A 27,399-nucleotide genomic window follows, 5' to 3' on the forward strand; every position below is an offset into this window, starting at 1 on the left:
ATTTTCCATGAAAGCTACATGTACCTGTATTTACTAACACTCCAGGCTATATGTTAATTAGATTACAGTAATTGCATATAAAGAATGAACTGTTTTAGGCTTTGAATCTGATCGTATTCACCTTCCTGCTTGCAATTATTCTGTCTGAATTACCACCGTCAGGCAGCGCCAAGTTAGATAGACTGACCCCAAGACCACTCACCAGGCAAAACCCAGGTCATACCAACTTTTGAATTTGAATTTCTGATAGGAAAGAAAACAAACGAACCCCCTCCCCCACTTTCACTGGTTGGTTGGAAGGGGGTCTCATGGTCTAGTATGAAAGCTGAGAGCAGTTGAAGTGAAACTTAGAAGTGACTATTTTAAAAAGTCACATTAAATATGCAGATTTGACAGGTAAAATATGAAAGAGCTCTTTTATTTCCATATTCATCACTTTTGACAATAGTCTGTCAGTCATTTTAATATAAAATGTGTCTAAATCTTAAAAATAGTTTCTTTAGCATATTACAGCTCAGTGCTTTTATTTTTTAAAGCAAGCATCAAATGATTTTTAGATAGGAAGACGTAATCGATGAGGTTGGTGGACAGCCCACATGAACACCAACTGGCCTCTGAGTTTCCACATTGTCACTGTCCCTTCTAGGTTTCAGGCTGCCATCTGCCATCTAGTTTTCTGGTTAAAATTCTAGCTGTTCAGCTTTGCTGAAACTTTATGGTTCCTGGGAGACACTACCACTTATTTATTATGCTTATATTCCATTCTCATCCCGCCCTGACACTTTCATAATTTTAGTGGGCTTTTAAATTGCTGATATTCAGTTAAATTAAGTCAATTAAATTCTTTAATGGTACAGAAAACATCTGTTGAGCAGTGGTATTTGTGCAAAGCTGTGGTATTTGGCTTAGGCATATGAGTTACTTGAGCACAAGTTAGCAGATCTCAGAAAGAATAATGTAATCAGAAGTTGCAAATTTGTGTTAGAACTAAGAGTGATTAAGGCTTTAAACTTTCCATGTTGGTTGTGGTAAGAATACATAGTTCTGGTTTCAAATTACAGTCAAGTCTTGCCTTTGAAAGCAAGAAGGTACTTCCCACTCAAGGTTGGTATTTTATACACTGACTACAGTAATGACTCTTCTGTGAGAGAATAAGGAACAGATGTCGTTTTTAGTCATATTTGGAGAAATGGACGGCTTCATGGTACCTTTTTGAAAAGTAGTCTCTGACTTCTGAGAATGTCCACTTTCCACCTGCTGGCGATGGTTTTGTAACCCCAGCTACAAGTGAGGTGGGTTGAATGACCTCTCTTTTCTACAGGCTATATAAGGCAATGCCTTTGGAATTTGGAACTATGGTTTTGCTAAATTTTTAAGCTGTATATAAATAGAAGTAAAAGTGATTGTGTTCCACATCATTGTCTCAAAGTTTTCCTGAAATGTTTCCTGGTTTATGTATGAGTCAACCAGCTCTTGAAACTATCTGGTAGGAGTTTGCTAGTATAAATTTAGCCTCACTTATAGAGACCTAACACTGAAGGAGCAATTAGCTGAAAATCTCTTTTTCATTCGATTCAGTTCTTCTAGCTGAGTCTATTTAATTCAGAAATTTCGGATAGGGGAAGAGGAAAAAAAAGATCATCCAGTGAGTTGCATTAATTTAGGAAAAAGAAGTATCCTTTTAGTTACAGTTTGCACACAATGAGACAAGAATTGATTTCACTTTTTCTAAGATCACATTATCACACGTTAAAAGAATTACAGTGAGGCTTGATTATTTCATGCCACTCCTCTTTGTCATCATGATCTCTTAGAATGTGGAGTGTTTTACCTCCTCTTTTTACCACTTAGAACACTTCTTCTAACAGTCAGCATTCTATAAATATTTGTTGAAAGACAGAGTTGATACTTAGTAAATTCTAAGTATTAAGACCAAAGGATTATAAATTTGTGCAATATCAGAAGTTTAATCAAAGAGCCAATGATGTATCAAACTTATAGGGAATAAATCATGATGTATTTTCCTGTTTAATGATAACCCAACCAGAATTTTGCCTACAAGTCACCTGTTAGAGTGCAAAAATATAAAGAACCACTTATCATCTCTTTGCTTCTTGATTGTTTTGTGGCCAATGTTTCTATAACTCCTAGTTTTTTTTTGGGGGGGGGAAGGGTTATTGCTGGGCCATATATGTTTGTGAAGATCATATGACTCTAATAAATATTAATTTCACATTTCATATGTGGCTGGAGCACTGGGAAAATACAGTTTTATCACAAAGAAAAGACTAATTTTTGAAAAGTATCTATATTACCCAACTAACAAAAGACACGAACAAATTTTACTTATGTCTTAATAATCAAGGACTAAGGGATGGGGGGTGGGGAATTTAGGTTAATCTCTTTCAGTGATTCTTTCTCCCAAAGGAAACCTAGGATGACAAAGGAAATGCAAGCTGCTCCAGCCACTTGATTTGCACATCAATCTGGCCAGGATTATAACTGGGATTTAAGCCCTAATAAAAAGTATAGGGCTGATGCTAAAACAACGGGACCAAAGCACGAAGCTTTGCCATTGGCAGGGAACAACTAAAAAGCTGTGTGTCAAAAAAAAAAAAGACAATAATTTGGTTAGATATACTACAGGGGAAATACAACAGCTGAAGGTCAGGTGTCATTGTGTCTTAGTATAAAGATCTTAAGTATCCCAACTGGCTGCATCTAGCTTGATCCCCATTTTAAAAAGCTTAGAAAAAACGGCAGCGCTCTCCTGGCATGTGGGCAGTTTTTGTTGAATAGAAGGGCTATTAATGGAAAAAAAAAGTCAGATGGAACACTGTGCTCTCTCAGCTTTTCTGGGAAAGGAAGTAACAATGAAACGATTCCATCATTAGTATTATACGCAACTTTGACCCAACATTTTCAAACTATAGCTTTACAAATCATCCTCTTTTCTAGACCTTATTTTTAGATATAAAACCCAATCAGATTCTAGGGTGGGAAAAACATACAGTATTCATTACTGGCCATTGCCTAAAATCTCTCATTCTCCAGTGTGTGATATACATCTAGTGTGTGTTTGTGTGAGTGTGTGTATGTGCGTGTGTGCGTGTGCATTTGTGTTATAAGGGAGTGTTTTAATGGGTAATTTGTGTATGTAGTTTGTGGGAGATGTTTAGGGGTTAGGTTATACATATATGTGAATCTGGAATGGAATTCATGCTTGGAAGGTTAATCCTTCTGTGCACAGTTACTTTCAACCTCAATTGGAAAAAATAGGGAGAGAGCTCTGATTTTTTTATTTGTCCGTTTCAATGTTAAGCATCCTTTTGGAAATGAAGCTACAAAACAGAGACCTAGCCAAACATAAGCAAGTAGGCGTCGACCTTCCAGTGAATATAAAGCTGGACTAAATTAAATATCTATCCTTTCAGAAACTGGATTGACATTCTACCCTTCACCTTTGCCCCACCCAGAGTCACTTTTTCCCCATTCTGCCACAGTCTGTGTTCCAAGAAGCTGACTGCTTCACGGGTAAATCCTTCGAGGGCTTGTAGGGTCCAGCAAATACAGCACGTGTGATTTTTTTTTCACATGCCTACATGAAGAACAATAGCCTTTTGTCATTTTTCTTTGGGCCGGTGCTCTTTAGATTGTATTGGTAAAGGAAACAATTTTGGAAATCAAGCACTAAAAAGTGTAACTTTGTAGACAACATGAGATACACTACCGAGATCCGAGCTAAACTCAAACTGATTAGCCCAAAGGGCTTATCATTGAAAAGGAACATCCCTGCCCTCATTACTGCTACTTCCGTAGGGACAAACCCAAAGTTCTTTTAATGTTAGTATGAACGGTTATAAATTTGGCCCTGTGGTGGGGGAGAGAAAGGGCAGGAGCCAACTGCACATTGGAAGAGCTACCAAGTAAACATGTTTTCCCCAAATCAAGTTTTAGTAGAAACTTTTCCATTGGAGGACTTTCTCTAGATCAAACATTTTTAAGTTCAATTAAATAAAATAGTAATTTTTAAGGAATCGAGATCTACAATATATTTATATCCCTATTTCTAAACATCTAAATCTAAAAGACGTAAGAATTAGCGATGCAGTCACTGAATAGCAAGGCATGTCCACATTTCAAAGAGGCAGAAAATGTGAAACGGTGTAACAACAGAAGGTCAAAAATATGAAACAGATATAGCATAGTCATATTGCATTGGGAAAAAAAAAGGTAGAACACACTATTTAGTTACCTAAATTAATGTACAGGAAAACGGGATCTTAGAAGTCCTCCGACGAACCAAGTGCAGATAACCTAAAGGTGGGGAGTGCATGTTTTATTTCTATCTGTCCCCTTTAATAAGAGAACGTGAGGTAATTAGGAAGTATTCAATGCATTCTGGACTGTTCTGCTAATTGTCCCAGGCAAGAGAAATCAAAATGCTTCAGAAAAGTAAGGCCTAGTTGAGTATTTGGGTCGAGGCCCCCCCTTCAATCGGCTAGTCACTAAAAGGAAATCTCCTTACATACTCATTTTGTAGAGATGGATTGATCACGCTGTAGAAAAGGCTGGTTGCTGAGGATGTGTCTCTTCCATGTTTCCTCTGCCTCCTCTGCTTTTACCGAGTTAGGTCTTCAGAGTGGCGAAGGAAAATAGGTCATTTTCCCTTCATAAAGTTATCATTGGATGATTCCTCTATATTAATTCTATGAACCTTATAATAGTTACAGATTAAAAAAATTTTTTTCTAAATTTTTCATCTCAAAGAGTTCTCAGTCCCCACCCCTCACAAGGTACCATGAAGGGGCACTAAAGTGCATTTTGATGTAGGGGAGTAGAGTTTAAAGGTGCTGTGTCCAAGCTAAGAACCAAGATGATGCTGTTTTAAAAAGAAAGGCAATTCCTTCTACCTCCATCTCTGGAGTCAACTGAGGGAGGGCAGTGAACTAGACCCTCACCAGAGGATTGTCCTAACTCTTAACTTTAGAGAAAACTGTGTAAGGACCTGCACATATAGACTCATTTATTTGTCCAAAATAGCAAAAATAGGCCTATTTCACCCTTAAGAAAGTATTTGCAAATCTGATCAGTCATGATCATAAAAACGTGAATGGATTCCAGATGCAATCCATGTGGGCATGCTCAGTGGTGCTAACTATGCATCTTCAGCTTAAAAGAACATGCTGCTGTTCAGTTTCATCAAAACATGACTCCTAACTACCATAAATAAAATACACATGGAACGATTAACTCTTTTTCTTACAGTAATTACTTTTACATTAAAAAGTCACCGTCATCTTCAGATTTATCGAAAATTAGGACTCTAAATCTTATTATTTCCCAGTCTTAGTCAACAATCTTGCACAGGCCCGATAATCCAGAACTTGAAGCTCTGATCTACACAGCTTGGCAGGTTTCACACAGTTTGACAGGTAGGCAACTGTGAGATATGCTTTTTTTTTTTTTTTAATTAGCATTTTCTATCAAAACAGTCTGAAATCTTTTAAAATCCTCATAGAGACTGCATTTGTGCAACGCCACAGTCGTGTGGCCGGAAAGGAGAAAACAAAATACAGTCTGGAAGATTCACCACAGTCCAGGTTTTCTTGGTCCTCAGTTTAAACAACCATGGGCCCAGGAAATCCAATTAAATACAGTGCTTTTAAATAAGAGAAGAGTTGGTCCTAGAATAATTTACGCTACTAAACAGGGACGGTCTCCACCACGGGTGATTTGATGCACTCTTCGTGCAATCTGCTTTTCTCCGCCAGGCTCAAAGAACTTTCAGCGGGGTGCTCGGCAATGTGACTGTCACCATTCAGTGTAGAGACAAACCCTTCCTGGGAGGGGCCTTTCAAGTACGAGTGAAATTCCACCTGGGGATGACTGGACCTGTGCTCGGGATACAAGCTACTGCAGGGCACGCCGCCGTCACTCTCCGCAGACGAGCAGCACACGATGACCGAGGGGTTGGTGGCGGGGTAGTGGGAGGGGCCGTAAGCCTCTTCCGCTTGCCGGGCATAGTCCACAAATTGCTCCGGGGTCATGGTGTAAGGCACCAGCGACAGGGTACCGTTCTTAACAGGATCTCTTTCGGCATAGCTGTCGGAGATCTGGTTAGGAGTTCCTGGAATGTGGCTGTCTATTTGGTAATACAGGGTCGACGAGTTGGCATAAAAAGAAGCGTTTTTCGCGTGGCTCTCGTGAACCGCCGTGCCGTCGGAATAGCAGAGGACGGAAGGAAGAGGCACGACTTCCGCATGGGTCCCCAAGCCTTCCACGAAGCTGTCCCCTTTCTCGTCGTCATCGTCGTCGTCGTCGTCGTCCTCCTCCTCTTCCTCCTCCTCCTCCTCCTCCTCGTCTGACTCGCTGGGGGCCAAGCTCTGTGTGCTGGAGTCGGTGACGCCGCTGCAGAAGCTGCTGCCGTCCTCCTCCTCCTCCTCCTCCTCTCCCTGGCAGTCTAGTTCCTCGGCCGACTGCAGGTGCAGCACTGCGGCCTGGGGCTCGGTTTCAATCTCAAAGTTGTCCGCGATGGAATACTCTACGGAGTGCGCGACGGGGCCCATGGAGCTACTGGGAGCGCTTATCTCACCGTGGCAGCCGTTCAGCGCGGGGATTTGCTGCTCTCGGTTTTTCTCCAGTTCAAGTTTCATTATTGTGTGCAAAAAGTGAGTCCGGACACGGATAGGATTAAATTCAATTCTACCTGCTGTGTTACTACATCCTTCTTTAGTGCAGCCACATGGGAAAGACATTCGATCCACCTTGGAAGGAAGAACACAGATTAGCCCCACGGAACTCTTACAAGCCAAATAAAAATCCGGTACCTCCGGGCAACCCCTTCGAATCTGGGATTGCTTAATCCCACTTGTGCCGGAACCAATGACAATGAGACTGCAAAGAGACTTTGCAAAGGGGAAGTGAAGACTTCAAACGTAACAGTTAACCTATAGCTTTAAAACCTATATTCAACATACAAATGTGCTATGGTTGTTTAAGTGTGGAGTTTTAGTTCATTGACCCAGCCCGTGCTTCCTTCTTTTTCCATTCTCCCCTCCCCTCCTCCCCTCCCTTCTCTCCATCCTATTATTTTTGCTCCCATTTTTTCCAAGTCCATTCTTTCCCCCAAGCTCCCTTCACTTCTACTGCATGCCGGCTCACATGCCCAGTTTAAACTACACAAACTTACCCCCCTGCATCCCCATCTGCTATTTTTAATCATCTAAATTATATGACATTTTCCATACTAGCCACCCCCCCCCCCCCGTTTTGCTTATTATAAAATGAACTCTTTTGCCTGCGGTGTCCAGATTGACACCACTTAGTATCACGCAGCCTGATAATTCGTTCTCATTGGTTTTTCTTCTCATTTGTTTGGATCCTTGGTACATGGTGCACGAATGTGTACTGCAGGGCTGTGACAGTCACGCACATTTATGACTGTGACTAGTGGACCCATGCATTTAGGTCCTGTATTTCCCCCACTCCTCCCCACTCCAGTAGACTATAAGCTTCTTGAGGGAAAGGGATATTCATGTAATCAATATCCCAGAATGAGAGACACTGGACTCTGCCGCCTAAGTGTTTGCGTTCAGCGAGCGTCACTGGACCGAACTCCTCAGTCACGTGATAGGCGGAGTTATCAGCAATCCAAGGGCACTCCCAAGATATTACCAATTAACCTACATGCATATCAGAGCACAGGCACCCAGAAGAATTTGCCCTGCTTGCCCCTTCTCCAGGGGCAGGGAATCTCCTTTACTACAGAGGAGAAGGCAGGCTCCAGCAGTCATCCTGGATTCAGTAAAAACTAGAGGCAGAGGTCAGAGCCAGATTCTATAGCTTTTTCTTACTCATGAATTTCTTCTCTATTAATCCACCTTAAGCAACTGTTTAGCTGATGACAACTATCCTCTCTTTTTGCCTGCCAGAGTGGCTGTTCTTATCAAAAAAGCCAAGTTTCCTCGTAAAATAAAGACAACTAACTAATCATGGGGCATCAATGGTATAGATGTATGGGAACTTGAGAATCTAGTCCAGGGGTTGGTAAAGTCTTCTTTTACATCTTTTCTTTTCTCTTCTTTTCTTTTTTCTTTCCTTTCCTTTCCCTTTTCCTTTCCTTTCCTCTCCTCTCCTTTCCTTTCCTTCCTTCCCTCCCTTCCCTTCCTCTTTCCCTCCTTTCTTCCTTTCCTTTTTTCCTTTCTTGTCTCCTTCCTTCCTTCTTTCCTCCCTCCCTCTTTCCTTCTTTCCTTCCTTCCTTCCTCTCTCTCCCATTCTTTCCCCCTTCCTTCCATTCTTTTCTTTCTCTTTCTTTCTTTCTTTCTTTCCTTCCTTCCTTCCTTTCTTTCTTCTTTCTTTCTTCTCTTTCTTTCTCTCTCTCTCCCTCTTTCTTTCTTTCTCTTCCCCCTTTTTAATAAAGGGCGAGAATAAATTATCTTAGGCTTTGTGGGCCATAAAGTGTCTCTGGCAACTATTCACTGTTGCTGTAAAAACATGAAAACAGTCATGGACAACACCAAAACAAACAAAGAAACACAAAGTGACCAGGCTTCACTAAAATGTTACTTATACAAACAGGTGTGGCAGGCCCGATTTGGCCTGTGAACTATAGTTTGCCAAACTCTGATCTAGTCCAGTCCTTTCACTTGAGACGAGGAAACCGAGCCCAGAAAGTTTACCTGACTTGGCAATTTCACAAAGCTGGCAAAAAGCAGAGCCAGGAGTAGAACTCCGTTTTCTTAAGTCCCAGTCTTGTAATTTTTCCACCAATATACGCCGCCTCTCACCTACCACCATTTGATACCCCATAGTTGGATCAGAAAATACAAACTCAAATGTCAGACATGTCACGATCTGAGTGCTTGTGAAAACCCACAATAAGCTTAGTGCAATAAATGAATCCAGGAGGAAATAATTCTGATCGACTTAGCTACGGTCGATCTCACATTGTATTTTATACGTGTCAGCATCTTATGTATACCCATAAATGTCCCTGAATTAGTTTTTCTCCCTTGAACCATATGTCTTGCCTTGTCGCAAAGTTTTTTTCTATATGTGAGAAACTTCATTGTCTGTCACATGGGGGGTGGTGTATAATGTCCCATCTTTGGAGTCCTTGAAATCCAAGTCCTTACCTGGCACTTAATGCCTGCCAGGCTGCAGGTACACGTTTCTGGATCACAGAACACTCGGCAGTCACAGCCACAGTCCTCCCTCGATAGACGGATGGCGCGCAGCTCATGCTTTTCTTCCACATCAATCTTTTTCACCCCAGAGGCCCGCAGCAGTGCTCTCCGTTTTTTTGTTGGCAGGGGTTGTAGAAAGAAGTACTCATCTACCTCCGTGTTGTCTAAATCAATATCATCATCAGAAATGTCATCCACTGTAAGAGTGCTAGCTTCTTCAGATTCCACTGTGCCATTCTTGGTCATCTAGAAATACAAAGCAGCAAATAGACTTAGCATCGGCAGGGGCTCAACTCCCTACTTTTACACTTGATAAGAATAAAACTATTATAATTCTTTTAATGTTTACTTATTTTTGAGAGACAAAGAGTGCGAGCAGCAGAAGGGGCAGAGAGAGAGGGAGACACAGAATAAGAAGCAGGCTCCAGGCTCTGAGCTGTCAGCACAGAGCCCGAGGCAGGGTTCAAGCCCACGCACCATGAGATCATGACCTGAGCCGAAGTCGGACGCTTAACCGACCGAGCCACCCAGGTGCCCCAAGAATAAAACTAGTATAAAACATCATGTCCCCATAATCCATAAATGTTTGTGGGTCATATTATTTCCTTTTATTTTTCTCTTTAGAGAAGTCACAGGAAAGAAAAAGGAAGACATCCAAATGATAGGCTTTTAAATGTACTGGTAACAGAAGACTTAATTGGAACTCTTAACCTCCTAATGTAAGGAGCTATAGTTGTTAGAGTTTTTAGCCAGTGCGATGTGAAAAAGACCAAAGGTTACAGAGGCTCATCAGTGAAAGCTATCTTTAGACTCGGTTCGTGATGGACAGCTCTGATGGTGGAATAAATGTGTCCTTGTTCAGAGGTGATAGCATCTTAGTGGAAGCCACTGCCACCTAAATCAGCAAACGTGTCCTTGAAATAACGACTCTGTCTTTTGGGCGCCAGCAAAACCATGAACTAGGAAATAACACTGTGCTGCACTGTGCTATTGGGATTCCAAACATGGTCACTCTACAGAACATTCCAAGAATGAGGACTTGATATGAAGTCATCAGTCAGGTCAGCATGCTATCCAAAAGACAAGGAGAGGAGGGCAGTGCCGGCAGGCTCTCGCCAACGGGCAACTGAAACAATAAACTTGGCCCTCAAAGGAGTTCATGTGAACCCATGCCCAAAGCAATACCTTCTGCATCATAGCTCATGTGGACAGCTATGTCTCCTATACCCATAACTATTCTGCTTCTATTAATATGTCCGTTCTAAATGAATTTCATCCATCAGTAAACCCTGAATCAGTATTTCACTTCTCACTGTTATATCAGCACACTGAGATTCCTTCATAAAGAAGCACTTAGAGACGTTTTTCTCTGAATAGGAGCAAGAAACATATCCTGAGAAGCAGCACAGGAATAAATGTAGAAGTTCTGTAAGGGCTTATTCTAAATATAGAGGCTATTTTGATTCTTTAATTTTTAAATTTGTTACTTCATAAACTTCATTAATTGTAATCATCACCATGCTATTCTTTATCTTAACAACAGTTCATTTATTACACAGTTAAAATACTCTGGTGACATCAGACATCATTCTTTTGTCTTCATAGGAAAAAGTCCAACGTTTAGATAAAAATATTTATTATTGACCAAAAATCACAAACCGGAAAACTCTGAATACAATAAAACATTGGTTTATGAGCATAATTCATTCCGGAAACATGCTTATAATACAAAGCACCTGATAACAAAGCGAACTTCAAGAACCATTGGCTCAGGTGTGGTCATGTGATGTTCAGCGTCACGTACTATTCGTATTGCAAGACATGCCTCATTCATCAAGTTAAGATTTATTAAAAATGTCTGCTCGTCTTGCACAACATTTGTAGAACAAGTTACTCTAAAACAGGTAGAAGACTGGTCTTTGCCCTCAAGAAGAGGAAACACCCCAGTAGCAAGTATGTATTAAAGTCTATTACAGTGGGTCTCTAAACTGCGTTTTCAAAAGCCACTAATTATATTTTTCTGAATAATTCAGAGCTTAAATCTGTGTTCTTGCAAAGATGGGCCTCCCCCTTTATTGGGTTTTGTTTCTCAGTGTGATCTGCAATGCATTTCCTTTGTTGGCATTTCTTTATGTATGTCTTGGTTAAGCTGTTTCCATGTTTCTGTAATGTCCTGTACTAGGATGCTACTCTGATTGATTGCTATTATCATTTTTGTTAATTCTTATTTGCTAACAGAAACAGCTTTCTTCTGTGAAGATCTGATTTTCTGGGAGATTCAAATGCGTAATTACCTAGCACATACTCAATCTTCTGTGTTAGGCAAAGCTGTATTAACAAACAGGAGGCATTACTTTTCCCATCTTGTCACCTTTGTGTCATTTAGATTTGTTTTCACTAATTCTTGGCCTATGTGAAACTTATCAAGATTTGACTCCACAGCCCATGGAGAACACCCAGGACTTGGTTAACGTGACTCATTTAATATTTCCTTCCTATTTAATCTCTGTGTTCTTAAATTATGCTCCCTTGTGTAAGTGGTTAACATCAAAAAATAATGAAAACACTTTCATTTTATATCAACAGAGTTTGATTTTTTAAAGATATAAATGGCTGCTAACATATCAATGAAAACTGTTCAGGGAACATGAATTACCAGTTGGAATCTAAAAATTTTTAAAAATCAAACTATAGATGATGATTATTCCAAATAGAAGCGCTCTTAGAAATATGATCTGTGTCTCTTATTCCTATATATTTAAACTACAATAAAGAATTTCATTTCAAGATAAAAATTCAATTAAGAATCTAAAACCTCTTCACATAGAGCTACATACTGTTTTCACTTTTGTTGAGGAACCCACAGGGGCCCTAATCCAGATTTCAAAATATCATTTTTTTTATTAAAAATTTTTTTCTTAATGTTTATTTACTTTTAAGAGAGAGAAAGACAAAGTATGAGCAGGGGAGGGGCAGAGAGAGAGGGAGACACAGAATCCGAAGTGGGCTCCAGGCTCCGAGCTGTCAGCACAGAGCTGGACGCGGGGCTCGAACTCAAGGACCGTGAGATCATGACCTGAGTCAAAGCCAGACGTTTGACTGAGCCACCCAGGCGTCCCTCAAAATATCATTTTAATGTTGAAGTGATCTGGCAAGGTTTTCTCCTCACCTTCCCACTATCATCTCTGCCATTTCTTTCCAAAATTTTTAATGTTTATTTATTTTTGAGAGAGAGAGGAAGAGAGACAGAGTGTGAGTGGGGGACGGGCAGAGAGAGAGGGAGACACAGAATCTGAAGCAGGCTCCAGGTTCTGAGCTGTCAGCACAGAGCCCAATGTGGGGCTCGAACTCACAAACTGTAAGATCATGACCTGGGCCAAACTTGGATGCTTAACCAACTGAGCCAGCCAGGTGCCCATCTCTGCCATTTCTAATGAAGATTGGAAATACTCAAGTTCATCCTAGTCAGTTGCCTTCTCTCCCCTTCCTCACAGTTTCTGGTATGGTGTGTAGTCATTGAGAGATACTCTGCTTCCCCAGCCCCTCTTGCACTCTTATTCATTTGCTCCTTTAAAACCCAGGCCAAACCTACTGAGTTTAAATGCTCTTTAAAATTCATATATTACAGTGGCACTAGGGTGGCTCAACAGTTAAGTGACTGACTCTTGATTTCAGCTCAGGGCATGATGTCATGGTTAGTGAGGTTGGGCCCCATGTTGGGCGCATGTGAGCAGCACAGAGCCTGCTTGGGATTCTCTCTCTTCCTCTCTCTCTGTCCCTCCCCCACTCGTGCTTGCTCACTCACTCTCTCTCTCAAAATGAATAAATAAACTTAAAAAAAAACCGAATAAGTTCTGGAGATATAATGTACAGCATGATGACTGTGGCTCACAAAACTGTGCTACACACTTGAAAGTTGCTGAGAGTACATTTGAAATGTTCCCATGATGAAAAAGAAATGGTAATTATGTGATATGATGGAAATATCAGTTAATGCTGGTTGAACAGCATTGTTCATTGAAACTATTGAACAACAATAGCTTCAAAGGTGTGAAATGGGACAGAGCATGGTCCTTTTATTGGCCTGCAAATTATCCAGATGAGTGAATTTGTACAGGATCACTTCCTATCTTGGTCCATAAGCAAAGAAAAAAAGTAAATAAACTGTAGGCATCTAGAGAATAGCTCCTGTATTCTCCTGGCTTTGTCACTTTAGAGGTGATAAGTAAGACTTAACTCATGATTTGATTAAATGATCTTTACCTTATTTTAGATTTATCCTACATTTGTGTGCATTTCTTTGTATGATATTAGAAGAATCTCAAGGCCAAGGACTTGGGTGTGTGAGTGTGTGTTTGCTTGCTTTGTTCCAAGAATGATAATTAAAATGAGACTTAAATCTTGAGTCACCATGTAACTTGTCCAGACTCATTCTACAGTTGTAAGGACTATAACTTTCTTTAAAGAGACAGAATTTAAACATATCATTTTACAAAGCTGTCTGATTTGTACTGATAAATATGAACAAATAGTTCCCAAAGCCCAGTAGAGTAAAACCCTTGGCCATCTAAATACACATACAGGATGGGATACATAACTGTCAGAATTAGTGGAATGATTCTCAGACTGCTTTAGGTCAAGTACAGGAAAAGGGGGGCTCAAGTGAAAGTCAGCATTCAATTCCCTACCTTTTTTTTTTTGTCATGCCATGTAGTGAATGAATTCCACCATAAATTCCAGTGAGATGAAATTTTGGGTGGATTAAGTTCCTGAAAAAACTAATTCAACGCAAAGTGAATATGGAGAGGGAAATAGTACTGAAAATGTGGATTGACTAAAATGCTAAAAACAAAACAAAACAAAACCCCACAAAAATGAAAACACTTCCTTTTAGCAGTTAAAAGGTACTTTTAGTAAGAAAGAGTTATTACAAAGTTATTAACACATGTAAAAATGACAGTGGAAAGAAATAAGGTGAAAAAAAATTCAATTCCGTAAACACTGATTACTGCCTATTATAGTGATGATAATGATGTTGAGTATGACCAACACAACCATATAATGAAAACCAGTCATTGGGCTCCATACTTTATATAGGTTATCTCACCTAATTTGTACAACAATTTTATGAAGTATTTTTTTTAAATAGTTGAGAAAGCTGAAGCCTTGAGAAGGTAATTTGACAGAGTCTAGCTTATTAGTGATTGTATTGAGAATCAAACTCAGGTCTATTTGACCTCAAAGGAAAAGCCAGGCTTTCAAGACAGTTTAAACATTCTTCGAGGAATAGTGAAATCTTATACAGAAGGGAAAAAAAGATATGGTTGCAGCCACGTTCCAAGAGCCGATCTCAGTGCTGTGGCATAGCAGACGAAAGAGCAGTACAAGCTTCCTTAGATTTAGCTCATTCAGCAATGAAAAATATGATTCAGACACAGAGAATAAGAGCTCAGAAAAGAAGAAAACAGGAAACAAGCTGAAACTATGGCATTTCTTTTGGGTACCTATTTTGTGAGCATGTGGTGGTGGACTTTCTTTACTTTTTTCAAGTTTATTTATTCATTTCGAGAGAGACAGAGCAAGCAGGAGAGGGAAAGAGAGAGAGGGAGAGGGAGAATCCCAAGCAGGCTCCACACTGCCAGCACGGAGCCTGACACAGGGCTTGAACTCATGAAATGTGAGATCATGACCTGAACCCAAACCGAGTCAGATGCTTAACCAACTGAGCTAACCAGCCCCTGCCCCCTAGTGGTAGACTTTCTAATGGAAATGCCAGCAGAAGCAGCTAACATACCAGTCTTGATTATCTCAGCTGACTTTTAATTCATTAACTCTGGCCTGAATTTAATCAGCATAGTATGCTGCCCAATTTTGTATTAATATATTATTTTTGGTGATTAGTTTCATGTGTATCTCCCCCATCACAATGTGCACACAATGAGAAGAGAGACCAAGTCTGTCTTGTTCACCACTGTACCCCAAGCACTTTGTTAACTGCAGTTCCACGGTAATTGATAAAGAAATATTTTTGAATGAATGAATGAATGAATGAATGCTTAATCATTATGCTACACTGCCAGCCATTGTACTAGGTGTCAGGATTTACAGATGTATGAGAGTTCTGCCATCTAGAGCTTCCAGCCTGGTGGAGAGATGATCATGCAATAAATAAGATACAGTGTGGGAAGGGCAACAAAATACATGTGCAAGTTACAGAAGTAGCAGGGAGGAGGAAATGATAGACAAATGAAAAGGAAGGGTAGATACAAAGGCACAAAGAAGAATTATTTAGCTCCTATTCTGATTCCATAGTCTCTATCAAGGAGAAAACCTTCAAACCAGAAGGGAGATCAGATATGTTAGCAAGGATTTAACATATAAAAAAGAGATGGGGGGCTCCTGGGTGGCTCAGTTGGTTGAGTGTCTGAATCTTGGTTTTCAGCTCAGGTCATGATCCCAGGGTTGTGGGATCGAGCCCCACATAGGGCTCTCTGCTGAGAATGGAACCTGCTTAAGATTCTCTCTCTTCCTCTGCCCTTCTCCTCTGCTCATGCTTTCTCCCTCTCTCTAAAATAAAATAAAATAAAATAAAATAAAATAAAATAAAAGAAGGGGAGACAGTGAGATAGTACTCAGCTGTTTTATGTAAGCATGCCCAGGTCCAGGCCATTCATGCTATGGAGCAATGAAAAAGCTTAAAGCTATGGTTGCTCAGTCTAATATGTGTGAAGAGCTATGGGGAAAGGAAACAAAAGATGATCAAAATGGGAGTGAATTGTTAAAAAAAAAAAAAGCTAATTCTAGATAATATTCTAGAAAGGATTATTTAAACAGATGGTTTCTGTACATCTGAAGAAAGAGAGCAGTGCAGTGACTACCAGGGTCATCGCTTGGGTTCACTAACGAGAGAATGTCCATTTGTCAAATTAAACTCCATTCAAAATCTGAAGCTATAAAATAGATGAAAGCTGGAGTGAGATACAGAATCCTGACCCCATAGAACCCAGCTGGAAAACCACTGATCTCGTTTTGGGTTTCTTGGACAAAGTTTTTTATGTTTTATACATGGAAGGACAAAATGTGAACTCATTAATAAGAGGTGAACTCATTAATAATGGTTAGATACATGAATTTTTAGTTATCTGAGAAGTTGAAAATGTCTCTAATAACAGTGATGCTTAGCTCTTTTGGACACCAGTGAGGCTGGGAATGAGGGATGTGCCACATATACCACGTTTCAGGTGGAGGTCATTGTGGCATGAAGGGGAAACTCCCTCCTTTCCTCTTGAGGATCACTACTCTGAGAGAATACCCTGAACTGGGCTTTGTCTTGTTAAATATAATTTTTAAGTCATATCTTTTTTTAAATTTTATTTTTTATTTTTTAAAATTTACATCCAAATTAGTTAGCATATAGTGAAACAATGATTTCAGGAGTAGATTCCTTAATGCCCTTTACCCATTTAGCCTATGCTGCCTCCCACAACTCCTCCCGTAACCCTCAGTTTGTTCTCCATATTTATGAGTCTCTTATGCTTTGTCCCCCTCCCTGTTTTTATATTATTTTTGTTTCCCTTCCCTTATGTTCATCAAGTGAAGTCATATGATATTCGTCTTTCTCTGACTGACTAATTTCACTTAGCACAATACCCTCCAGTTCCACCCACGTAGTTGCAAATGGCAAGATTTCATTCTTTTTGATTGCCAATACTCCATTGTATATATATACCACATCTTCTTTATCCACTCATCCATCGATGGGTATTTGGGCTCTTTCCATACTTTGGCTATTGTTGATAGTGCTGCTATAAACAGGGGGGTGCATATGTCCCTTTGAAACGGCACACCTTTGGATGCCTAGTAGTGCAATTGCTGGGTTATAGGGTAGTTCTATTTTTAGTTTTTTGAGGAACCTCCATACTGTTTTCCAGAGTGGCTGCACGAGTTTGCATTCCCATTAAGTCATATCTTGAATGAAGACTAAGGGGTAGGCTTATCACATTTGAGTATGACAAGATGAAGTTTATTCAAATTAAAGAACAAACTTCATTGATCACAGGTCATGTTCAGCAGTAAAGAGAATTCTTGCCCTGGAGATGTATAAAGTTTTGATTTACAGGATGAAGCGGAATTGATTTACCTGGGCTTTGTTTGTTTTCTTGCTTTTTGTTGCTCTTTTATTTACTATCAGTTTAATATGAACAAACAAATTGATCAAGGTCTAAAAAGCTACTGTATCTTTTAGTGTATTCTCAGGGATAGGGCATCCCTAACTTGGGAGAGGATATTATAACATATTCCTATACACCAGATAGATCCCATCTGGAGTACAATGTCCAGATCAAGTACCATATTTTGAGGTAGACATTAACAAACAGCATTATATCCAGGAGAACTTAACCGAGCTCATAAAAGTTCTGAAATCCATGCCCTAGGAGGATTAGTAGAAAGAACGAAGGATGTTTAATCCTATAGAACTGAAACACAAGGAGCCCACATAGCCTACTGTCAAACATTTGCATATTCATCACTACTGCTTTCAAACACTTGGAGTTTAGAGAACAGGGACAGGATTTATTCTGTGTGCCTGGAGGGCAGAATTAGGGTCAAAAGATAGAATTAGATGGGAGCATACTAGTCAATGTAAAGAAGAACTTTCTAACAATTATAGCTGGATAAATAGAATTGGTTATCTCAAAAAGCAGTGTGCTCTGGGCATCAAAGATGTGGAGTAAGTGGCTTTGTACTGGACATATATTTGATAGAAAGAATTTTGGTTTTGCGGTATGAGTTGGATAGACAACGTAGTCACTAATTCTCTGGCAAACTAAAGAGAAATATTCATGTTATTTTGATATTCAGTCAAATCCTATAGTATAATTCTTCTGCTCATTAGTTGCTAACAGCAGGTGGCAAATTGGAACCAATTTAATTATGCCCTCAAAGAACCAGGAAGATTTGATTATTGTCTCAGCCTATAAGAAATTCAACAACCTGGATTCACAATGTGTCTGTGGCTTATGTACCACCACAAAAATCACCAGAAAGGAGGATAATATCAACATACAAGACACATAAACTTTCATATGTTCCATTATCCCCCTTTCTGGTTTAGATCAACATTGCTTCTTCTAGTGGTGGCTATTAAGCCAAATGAATCCAGCAGTGTGCTGGTAGATATTTAACAATGATGTCTCTGGGAAAAAAAAAAAGTTCTAATATGTTGTGATTGTCAAGTCCCATGGTGTAAATAGTCTCATCATGGCTGATTTTAAACTACTATTGGGAAGATGTATGCACAATACACCTCAGTGAGAAACTTTTGTGGCTCTAGCACACCACTGGATGCATTCCATAGTTTGATAAGGAGAATCTGTTAAATCGATTACTCCTGAACCAGAGGATCAATGTGTATTGCACAAGAAGAATATAAAGATTTGATTACATATGCTTAATTGTTCCATTAAAGTTAAAATATCAGTATTTTAAAAGAACATATTCTTTAATGTATTGCATTTGCCCAGAGCTGAAGCCCAGTCTGTCAGTCTCCATCACTTTGATTAGGTATATTTTTTCTGTACTTGTTAAAATAGGTTGTGCACATGACACAACAGGTGTTTGGCAGGTATCAAAGTTTTTCATTTGGTGTTGGAGCAGGGCTCCATTTAAGGATACATTCTGGAAGCACTGGCACTAAGTATGCTCTTGAGCAAGTTCTATGGAGTCTAACAGTGAAGTTCCATAAGGATAAATGGAGTTAAAATATACCATGGCCAGCAGACCCTGACTCATCTAATAGAGAACTATAGAACCAGGATGCGGTTAAAGACATATCCAAAAATTTAGAAACTATAGACTTGAGATAATAGCCTATGTCAACCATTTCTTACAACCCCCCAATCCTTTACATCTTCCAGAGCATGTAGGATATTTACCTAGAGGTTAGTAAATCATGAGACTGTTGAAGGGATATGAGGAACAAGGCTGGAGGTGAAGGGGGGAGAATTATGTTGCATGGGTAAGTCACTAAGTGAATAAAGCACAGCCTTAAATATGAGATTTGGGATGAAGAAAATTTAAATAGTTTTAAAAGGTTGATTATTAAAGGAAGTTATCAACTGGCAACTTTTTTTTTCTTTTTTAAGAAAGAGAGCATACAACCAAGCATTACTCAAGGAACACATGACTGAAAAATTGAGAAAAGTATATAACCCCTGGAAGTAACTGGAAATGGTACCAGAGTGGTGATAGGCCTTTGATCTTAGAAAGGAAAAAAAGAACAAGGTTGGAAAAACATTGAGAAAGAGAAGCCAGTCAAAGCTGTGAAAGCTAAATTAAATTTCCTAGAACAAGGTAGTAGAATCCAGTAAGATATAACCCAGAGGCAATTGGAATGCCAAGACTCTTTGAAACATAAATGGCTGCCTAATGCATTTTACAGATACATGTGAAATGGGAATAAAGGCTAATGTAATTGTTCAACAATGTGGTGCAGATGATGAAATATAAGCACTTAATTTGGAAGAGTACAGTATTAACATGACTGCCTTGATTACTGTGAAGAGTATGACATGTTTGAATGGGCTTGACAGGGAAGACGGACTATTCTCTGCAATGCAGAAATCTCAAACTAGTTATTTCTTCTAGGAACAACCATTTTATTCAATCAGCTTTGTGTATTGATGGTTTTTTGACAATGTTTTGAGCACCACCACCACCACCAAAAAAGACGCTTGAACCCCCAAACAGAATTGGATGTGTTCTACAAATCTAATTGCATATATTATTTCCCAACGTGTCTAATTTATAATTTGATTAAGAGATGGATTACTAAATAAGAATCAGTTTTACAAGGAAAAACTAAATTCCTATTCTTATTCTGCTTCCAAAATATTTATTATAAGAGAACATCAAGAAGTATGTAGTGAGTGTTTCTGTTTACTGATCTTTCACTATTAAGGCCCCATTGGAAGAGGTGTCATTGCATTAGTGGGTTCTCTGGAACCTAGAGAAACACCCTGTAAAGACATGAGGCACAGTGGAGGGAGAACTTCTCATTACTGTTCTAGGCTGTTGGTTCTCAAATAAGGAAAAGGGATACTACCCAGTTCCAGGTCCAATGAGTTTCCTGTGGTGTTTTATCTGGTCTCCATGGAGAGGACCTTGGGAAATGTTTATCTTGTCAGATGGGCCTTTTCTGTCCTCACTCAATAGCCAGCTTGCTGCTCCTCACAGAGAACCACCTCCAGTCAAAGCCAGAGTTGAAGTTTGTCTTTAACAATCCTTACTTTCCTTTTTCAGTCCTTCTCTGTGCCAGGGACCTTCCTGCTGCCCCAGTCAAAATAATGGAATCAATTTAGCTACACTTATTTTGTTACTTACCTTAGAGATATTAATATTTCAAGACAAAATGATACATTAGAAGTGAAATTCCAAGTACCAAAGTGAAATTTTTGGATAGTTAATGTTTTTGGATAGCTAATTTTAGATTTGGGATAGCCAAACCTTAGGTAAATATAGTTGATGATATTTTAAAAATCATAAAACTTAATATACTAGAGGAATTATAATTAAAGTATACAACTGTTTCTTCTCAGATTTTTTTTAGCAAACTAGTCCACATTACTATAGTCTTTTATTAGGTTCATGTGGTATGGTTCTGAGTTTCTAAATATTTTCAGTACAATGAAGCTACGATGAGATCGCCTTAGAATCCCATTATCTTTTTGCTTGGTATTCATCTGAAAGGAGCAATGACATCCAAATATCTTCTTTTTATATCTTCACCAAAAGGGAAATCTGCATGTTTTCACTTACCAATGACAAACCTTGGCTTGCCATAACACCCACTCGAATGACTGCCTCTCCAACTTCCAACACTAAGAACAATAAAAAAGAAATATGGGGGTGCCTGGGTGCTCAGTCAGTTAAGTGCCTGACTCTTGATTTTGGGTCAGGTCATGATCTCATGGTTTGTGGGTTCAAGCCCTGCACTGGGCTCCACACTGGCAGTGTGGAGCCTGTTTAGGATTCTTTCTTTCTCACTCTCTCTCTTGGTCCCACCCTTGCTCTGTCTCTCTCTCAAAAAAAATAAATAAACTTAAAAAAAAATTTTAAAAATGAATAAATAGTGGGATGCTTTTTCTTCTTCTTTTCTTCTTCAGCTTAGTAAAGAAAACAGCATAAAAGCAGCTGAATATAAATTACAATATCAGAATAAATTACTGCCTTATATGGAAGGTTCCTGTGGGTGTGTGGCTCTTCCTAACATTCATCACAGGTATAATGTGCCTCAAAGTTCACCATAATAAATCTTTTGGTTCTCAGAATTATAGTCTCCCAGCTGTTAAAAACCACTTCACACAGTACCAAACTCTAGAAAGGTATGACTCCCTATAGGTACAGAGATTGTCTTTCCCAATGCCTAGAGGGGGTGATCAATTAATTTTAGAATAGGAAGTAACAGGATAATATAACCGATTTTCTATTGAGTGAGTCAGTGTTTAACATTATTGTGCTTCTTTTTCTTCAGTACACATGGCCTCATAATTTACCTATCCCGCTGGGTCTTTGTTAAGATTAAATTAAATAATGTTTATAGAATGCCTGGGAAATAAAAATCACTTAATGAATGGCAGCCATTAGTATTGTTTGAGTTTAGAGAATGACTTTGTTCTTTGAGGAGGGTGTAGAGTTGGTTTGCAGTAGGTTAGAAAGGCAGAGGGTGGATTTCAGAAGAAAATTTAGAATTATTATTAAATTAAGCTATATGCAAAGCGATCATGAAAAACAACAATAATAGCAGATTGCTACCAAAAAAGATCCTAAGGGACTTTCAGTGAAACTTGTCAAAAATACCATCAAAGGAAATAGAGACATACTCTAGGCTAGGGTTGTGTCTAGGTTAATTTGAACAACTGCCTTCTTATACAATTGGGAACAAGGCAGATATACAAATTGCAGAATACATAAAAACAAGGTATTTTATTTAAAAAAAAAATTTTTTTTTCAACGTTTATTTATTTTTGACAGAGAGAGACAGAGCATGAACGGGGGAGGGGCAGAGAGAGAGGGAGACACAGAATCGGAAACAGGCTCCAGGCTCCGAGCCATCAGCCCAGAGCCTGACGCGGGGCTCGAACTCACGGACCGCGAGATCGTGACCTGGCTGAAGTCGGACGCTTAACCGACTGCGCCACCCAGGCGCCCCAAACAAGGTATTTTAAAACACACAGCACACCTCTGCGCCTGGAAGCTAAAGGTACAGGTAACGCAGGTGTGCTTATGGTCTTCAGCTATTTAACAAGAGGCTCTTTATGTTAAGTATCCTGGAGTACCTAAAAAAGATTTCCTTTGTCATTAGATAATGATGAGAGAGCATTTCCTATATATTGATAGGCTGATGGATCAGCACATATTTAAAGATTGTCTTGGTTGATGAAAGACAGTTTCTGAGCTATGTTTCTCTCCACTTCATCTCTAATGTGGCCTGGACACCTCTTTGACATCTCTTTAATGACCCAAAAGCCTCTCAAAAATCAGTATGTCCCAAAATAATCTCATTATCTACCTCTTCCCTTCTGATCCCAGCCCCAACCTGCTCCACTTCCCGGATTCCTTGCCATACCCTCGTCATAGAGAAAGGTACTATTACCCACAACCTGTTCAGTTTTGTAAGCCAGAAATTTAGGAATCATTCTTGACTATACCCCTCTTTTCCTTTCAAATCCAGTCTGTCATCAGGAACTGTTGATTTTACTCCCCAAATTTCTCCCTCTGTCCATTTCTCTTCATCTTTCCCACCATCAGTCTAGCTAATCTATCAACATCTCTCCTGAACTACTGTGATAGCCTGTTAACTGTCTAACTCTGTATGTTCCCCTACCAACATGGCAACCCTTAACCCCAAACTATACTCACATCACAGCACGAACCAGATCTTATTATTCTACCACTCTGTACCCTGACCCACGCTTAAAACTCTTGGATGACTTTTGATGTTCTTAGTATGAAGAGAAAAAAAAAAATGCCTTAGCATGATCTACAAGGCCCTGTCCTGCCTTCTTCATGTATAATCTACTTCATGAAAAATCTATTGTTTTTGTCTCTGCTCCAGCCACACTAGCCTTTGTGTGCTCACTGTGCTTCGTCTGGCACAAGGCAGTTCTGGCTCTTCCTGCTGCCTGGACCACTCTTGCCAACCCTTTGGCCTAGTTATCTGTTCAGATTTCAGTTCAGTCGTCACTTTCTTGAAGAAACCTTCCTTGACCTCTGGACCATATCAGTTCCCTGTTACTACTTTCAGAACCCCTTGCAACTCTCCTTTACAGCTCTTAATGAAGCTGTGACTTTATTTTGTTTACATGATTGATGTTTTTCTTTCCTATTAATATGGAAGTTCCAGGAGATAAGGGACCACATCTATTTTTGAGACCATTTGGCCCCAACCCCAGTAGAGGGTGCATGACCTAGTAGCACACAATAACAAATATTTATTGAATGAATAAATAAATGATGTCAGGTAAGTTTTCCACATTGTTTGCAGTGAAGACACTTTACTGTTTTTTGCATAAAAGGAAAAAAAAAAGCCTTAGCAGGCAGTCTGTTGTGTAAAATGTCCAGTTTGGTCAATGAATATAAATATGAAAATGGTTAATTCAACCAAATCAAGGTAAGGTTATAAGGTTTTGCAAAAAGTGAGTTCCTAATGATTTTTTTTACCTTTAGTTTCAAAGAGTTCAGTTTTTCCTCCCTGAGGTGTTCTCTCAACATCTCCCGGTGGAGCCTCTCCTGTTCTCTTGCAAATTCACCAAGAGTGTACTGGCGCACACTGTTATGGCGGCTGGACATGCCCAGGGTGCTACCCCCTTGACTGGGCACGCTCGTGAAGCCTTGCCTCCTGGTGAAGTAGTACACGGTGACACAGCTAAAATGCACATTCTTTGTCCTTAGCCGCTTCTCCCTTTTGAGGATGGAGGAAGCTGAAAGAGAAAGAAACAGTTCAGTGAACACCTAGGGCAGCAGTCTTCAGATGAGGTGAAGAATTAAAAAATGCCATTTGATGCTATTGAATCTATTGTCAACCCTTTCTGGCTGGGAGACACTAAAAATGTTCTATCTGAGAGCTGGCACAGATTTCTATTTCCTTTCTTAAATTTTCCTCCAGCTATAGTGGAGTAGACTTTTAAGTCCTCTATAATGGTAGTCTAAGCAAACTTTGGAAAGTTGCCAATAGTCTGTGAGTCAGTGGCAGAATTTAATTTATTTCCCCTAGCATCTTAAGTTTGGATTTTGTGGTTCTTCACATGAGTTGCATCATACTATAATCAGAAAAGACATACTACAAACTCCTATATTTTGGATATTATTTTGATATTGAGGGCACTTGGCAAAAAAATGTCTATGAATTTTAGAAAATTTTAAAAAGCAATAAAAACCTTACAAAAAAGGTTTACTGGCACTATTAAGACATTTTCACAACCTAAATTTAACAAAGTTTTCATCTGATAAGAACCCTACTAACTAGCATTACAGACAGTAGGATTTTAATATAAGTGTACATTGAGGCAATTGAAAATGGCTATGAAATACATTAGAATCTTTATTATTAGTTGGGGACATCAAGATGCATTAAGCATCATGCAAGTTTGAGATATATACCATAGTTGAGAAAAAGAGAGGCACACATTATAAACATGAGCTTTTTAGAGTTAGAAGACATGCTAGACATCATCCCACCCCGTCTTTCTATTTTATAAAGTAACCCAGACTTGCAGAATTTGAGTTTTTTTCAATGTAGGTAGTTAGTGGAAAAGGTAAACTTAAACCAGCAATTCCCCAATCTGGTGCCATATTATATGATATTTCTCCATCGCAGAAAGAAAAGTACACTGAATTGAGGAGAAAAATATAGAATCATGCTCTTATGGATCATTTCAGCTACTTCCCTACCAATATGTTGAAGTTCTAACGCTCAGCACCCCAGGATGTAACCTTATTAGGGTTACACAGGTGATTTTTACACAGGTGATCGAGTTGAGGTAAGGTCATTAGGGGGGGTGTCAATGCAGTATAACTGGTGTCCATATAAAAAGGGAGAATTTAAACACACATACATGGAGGGATGATGTAAAGAGACAGGGAGAAGTCCATGTGAAGGTGGATACAAAGATTAGGAGTATACTGCAAAAAGCCGAGATGCCTTGGGCTACCAGAAGCTGGAAATGCAAGGAAAGCTACAGTTTTCAGAGAGAGCATGGTTCTGCTAACACACTGATTTCAATCTAGTCTCCAGAATGGTGAGACAAGAAATTTCTGTTGTCCTAAGCCACTGAGTTAGCGGAACTTTGTTTCAGCAGCCTTAGGAAACTAATATGCATGCTCAGGTAGACAAATAGACAGAAACAATGCACTGAGCAAAAATCCTTGGATAGCCACCAGTAATATAAGCTAACATTTATGGAGTGCTTCCCATGAATTATCTCATTTTATCCTTACAACTCCTTGGGTTGATATTACCTGTGTCTCCATTTGAGGAAACCAAGTCACCAAAGGGTTAATAACATTGCCAAAGTCATATAAGGAGAAGTGAAGCTGGAATTTATTATTCCAAGGTCCAGGGAGTTGAACAAGGCTGAGTCTTGGTGTCATACTACTTCTGGTAGATGTCAACTGCTGCTGCTTTCAAAGATGATTTTGATTTGGAAGGTTGCATAAGCAATGAAAGAAAAGGCACTACAATATCACTTTGCATTTGTTTAAGAATCTTCTTCCAAAAGGGTTCAAGTTCCTTTGCCTCATACCCTCCCCCCCCCCTTAAAACATTCAAACCAAATGCAGAGAGGCTGTTATGATTAATCACATTTCACGAATTGACTTATTCAATAAATATAAACAAAGGGCCTACTACGTGCCAGGCACTTTCCAGATGATTGGATATATTGGTGAAAAAAACCCACATGGTGATTCCTGCCCACACGGAACTTCCATTTCCAGTGATGAGAAACTCAGACAGAATAACAGACTGAGAAGTTTATAGAGTAAGAGAAATAATGACATCTGGGCAAGAATTTCATCTTCCCAACTTCCCCCTCTTCTCTACTGTTCTACTTCTCCACAGGAGACCGCCAGAAAGCAAATACTTTCAAACGTGTACACAATTTTCCCATTTATGTATGTACATGTTCACTGCACATATTTGTACTCCTGCCAGCAGAGACAATTTTCAACTTTGATTTAGAAGCTCTGATCTGCTTCATAACGGTATGTTTAAATCATCTCAAAACAGGGAAGAATTTGTCAAAATGTAAAAGATTACCCTAGAAAGAAAAATTCAGCAACCTGACTAGTAATCTGCCACCCTATCTGACAGGCTCATCTGTCACCACCTTACAGCAGGCAAGAGCCTCTGGTTTTGGGTGATAGCCTTTAACCTTTTTCACTTTTGTTATTATTAAATGATGCCCTGAGACATTATCTTTCAAGGCCATGAATTTACAGATTAAAAAAAAAAAGGTTTTAATGAACTCTTTTTTTTTTTTTTAATTTTTTTTTTTCAACGTTTATTTATTTTTGGGACAGAGAGAGACAGAGCATGAACAGGGGAGGGGCAGAGAGAGAGGGAGACACAGAATCGGAAACAGGCTCCAGGCTCTGAGCCATCAGCCCAGAGCCCGACGCGGGGCTCGAACTCACGGACCGCGAGATCGTGACCTGGCTGAAGTCGGACGCTTAACCGACTGCGCCACCCAGGCGCCCCTTAATGAACTCTTTAAAATAATTATTATAAACATCTCTGGTGATTTTATTACTAATCTTTAAAATATAATTCATGGTAGTCTAGACAAATTTCATTTTTAACATTTATTTAGACTTTTAGATTATAAGGATTCTCCAGTCTTCTGGATGGATCTATTGTGATATGAATCTACCATTTCCTAAAAAGCCAGATTACTTTTTTCCAAAAAGACAATTTTCTAAGGCTTCCAGGATAACAATAGTGGCAGGTTGTAGAGTCCCTTCACCTGGGCTCTTGGCTTTGCTAACATTGTCAAAGTGTGTTAGGATTGGATTGGTGTCAGTTCCTATCCATGGGGGTTTATAATTCAAACCTGTGCTTATCCTTTTTCTAGAATTTGCATATTATAAATAGCACCGTAAAAATAATGATCGAAACGCCTATGGATATATTTAAAAGAAAGGTTTTGAAATA

General features: G+C 39.3%; 1 protein-coding gene across 1 annotated transcript in view; it reads right to left on the bottom strand.

Annotated features, from left to right (window-relative positions):
* Positions 1–5,705: 5,705 nt before the first annotated feature.
* Positions 5,706–27,399, bottom strand: part of CSRNP3 (cysteine and serine rich nuclear protein 3) — a 76,557-nt gene continuing 54,863 nt past the window's right edge. Inside the window, exons 2-4 of the mRNA XM_047082501.1 lie at positions 23,910–24,169; positions 9,138–9,434; positions 5,706–6,767 (exon numbers count right to left, since the gene is read on the bottom strand). Of these exons, the coding sequence (XP_046938457.1) occupies positions 5,706–6,767; positions 9,138–9,434; positions 23,910–24,169 (1,619 nt within the window). The remainder of the gene's footprint in view (positions 6,768–9,137; positions 9,435–23,909; positions 24,170–27,399) is intronic.

The sequence above is a fragment of the Lynx rufus genome, unplaced genomic scaffold, assembly GCF_022079265.1.
Source record: "Lynx rufus isolate CCGP_SWC_20201006 ecotype Redwood Valley unplaced genomic scaffold, mLynRuf1.p SCAF_2, whole genome shotgun sequence".
NCBI classification, from domain to species: Eukaryota; Metazoa; Chordata; class Mammalia; order Carnivora; family Felidae; genus Lynx; species Lynx rufus.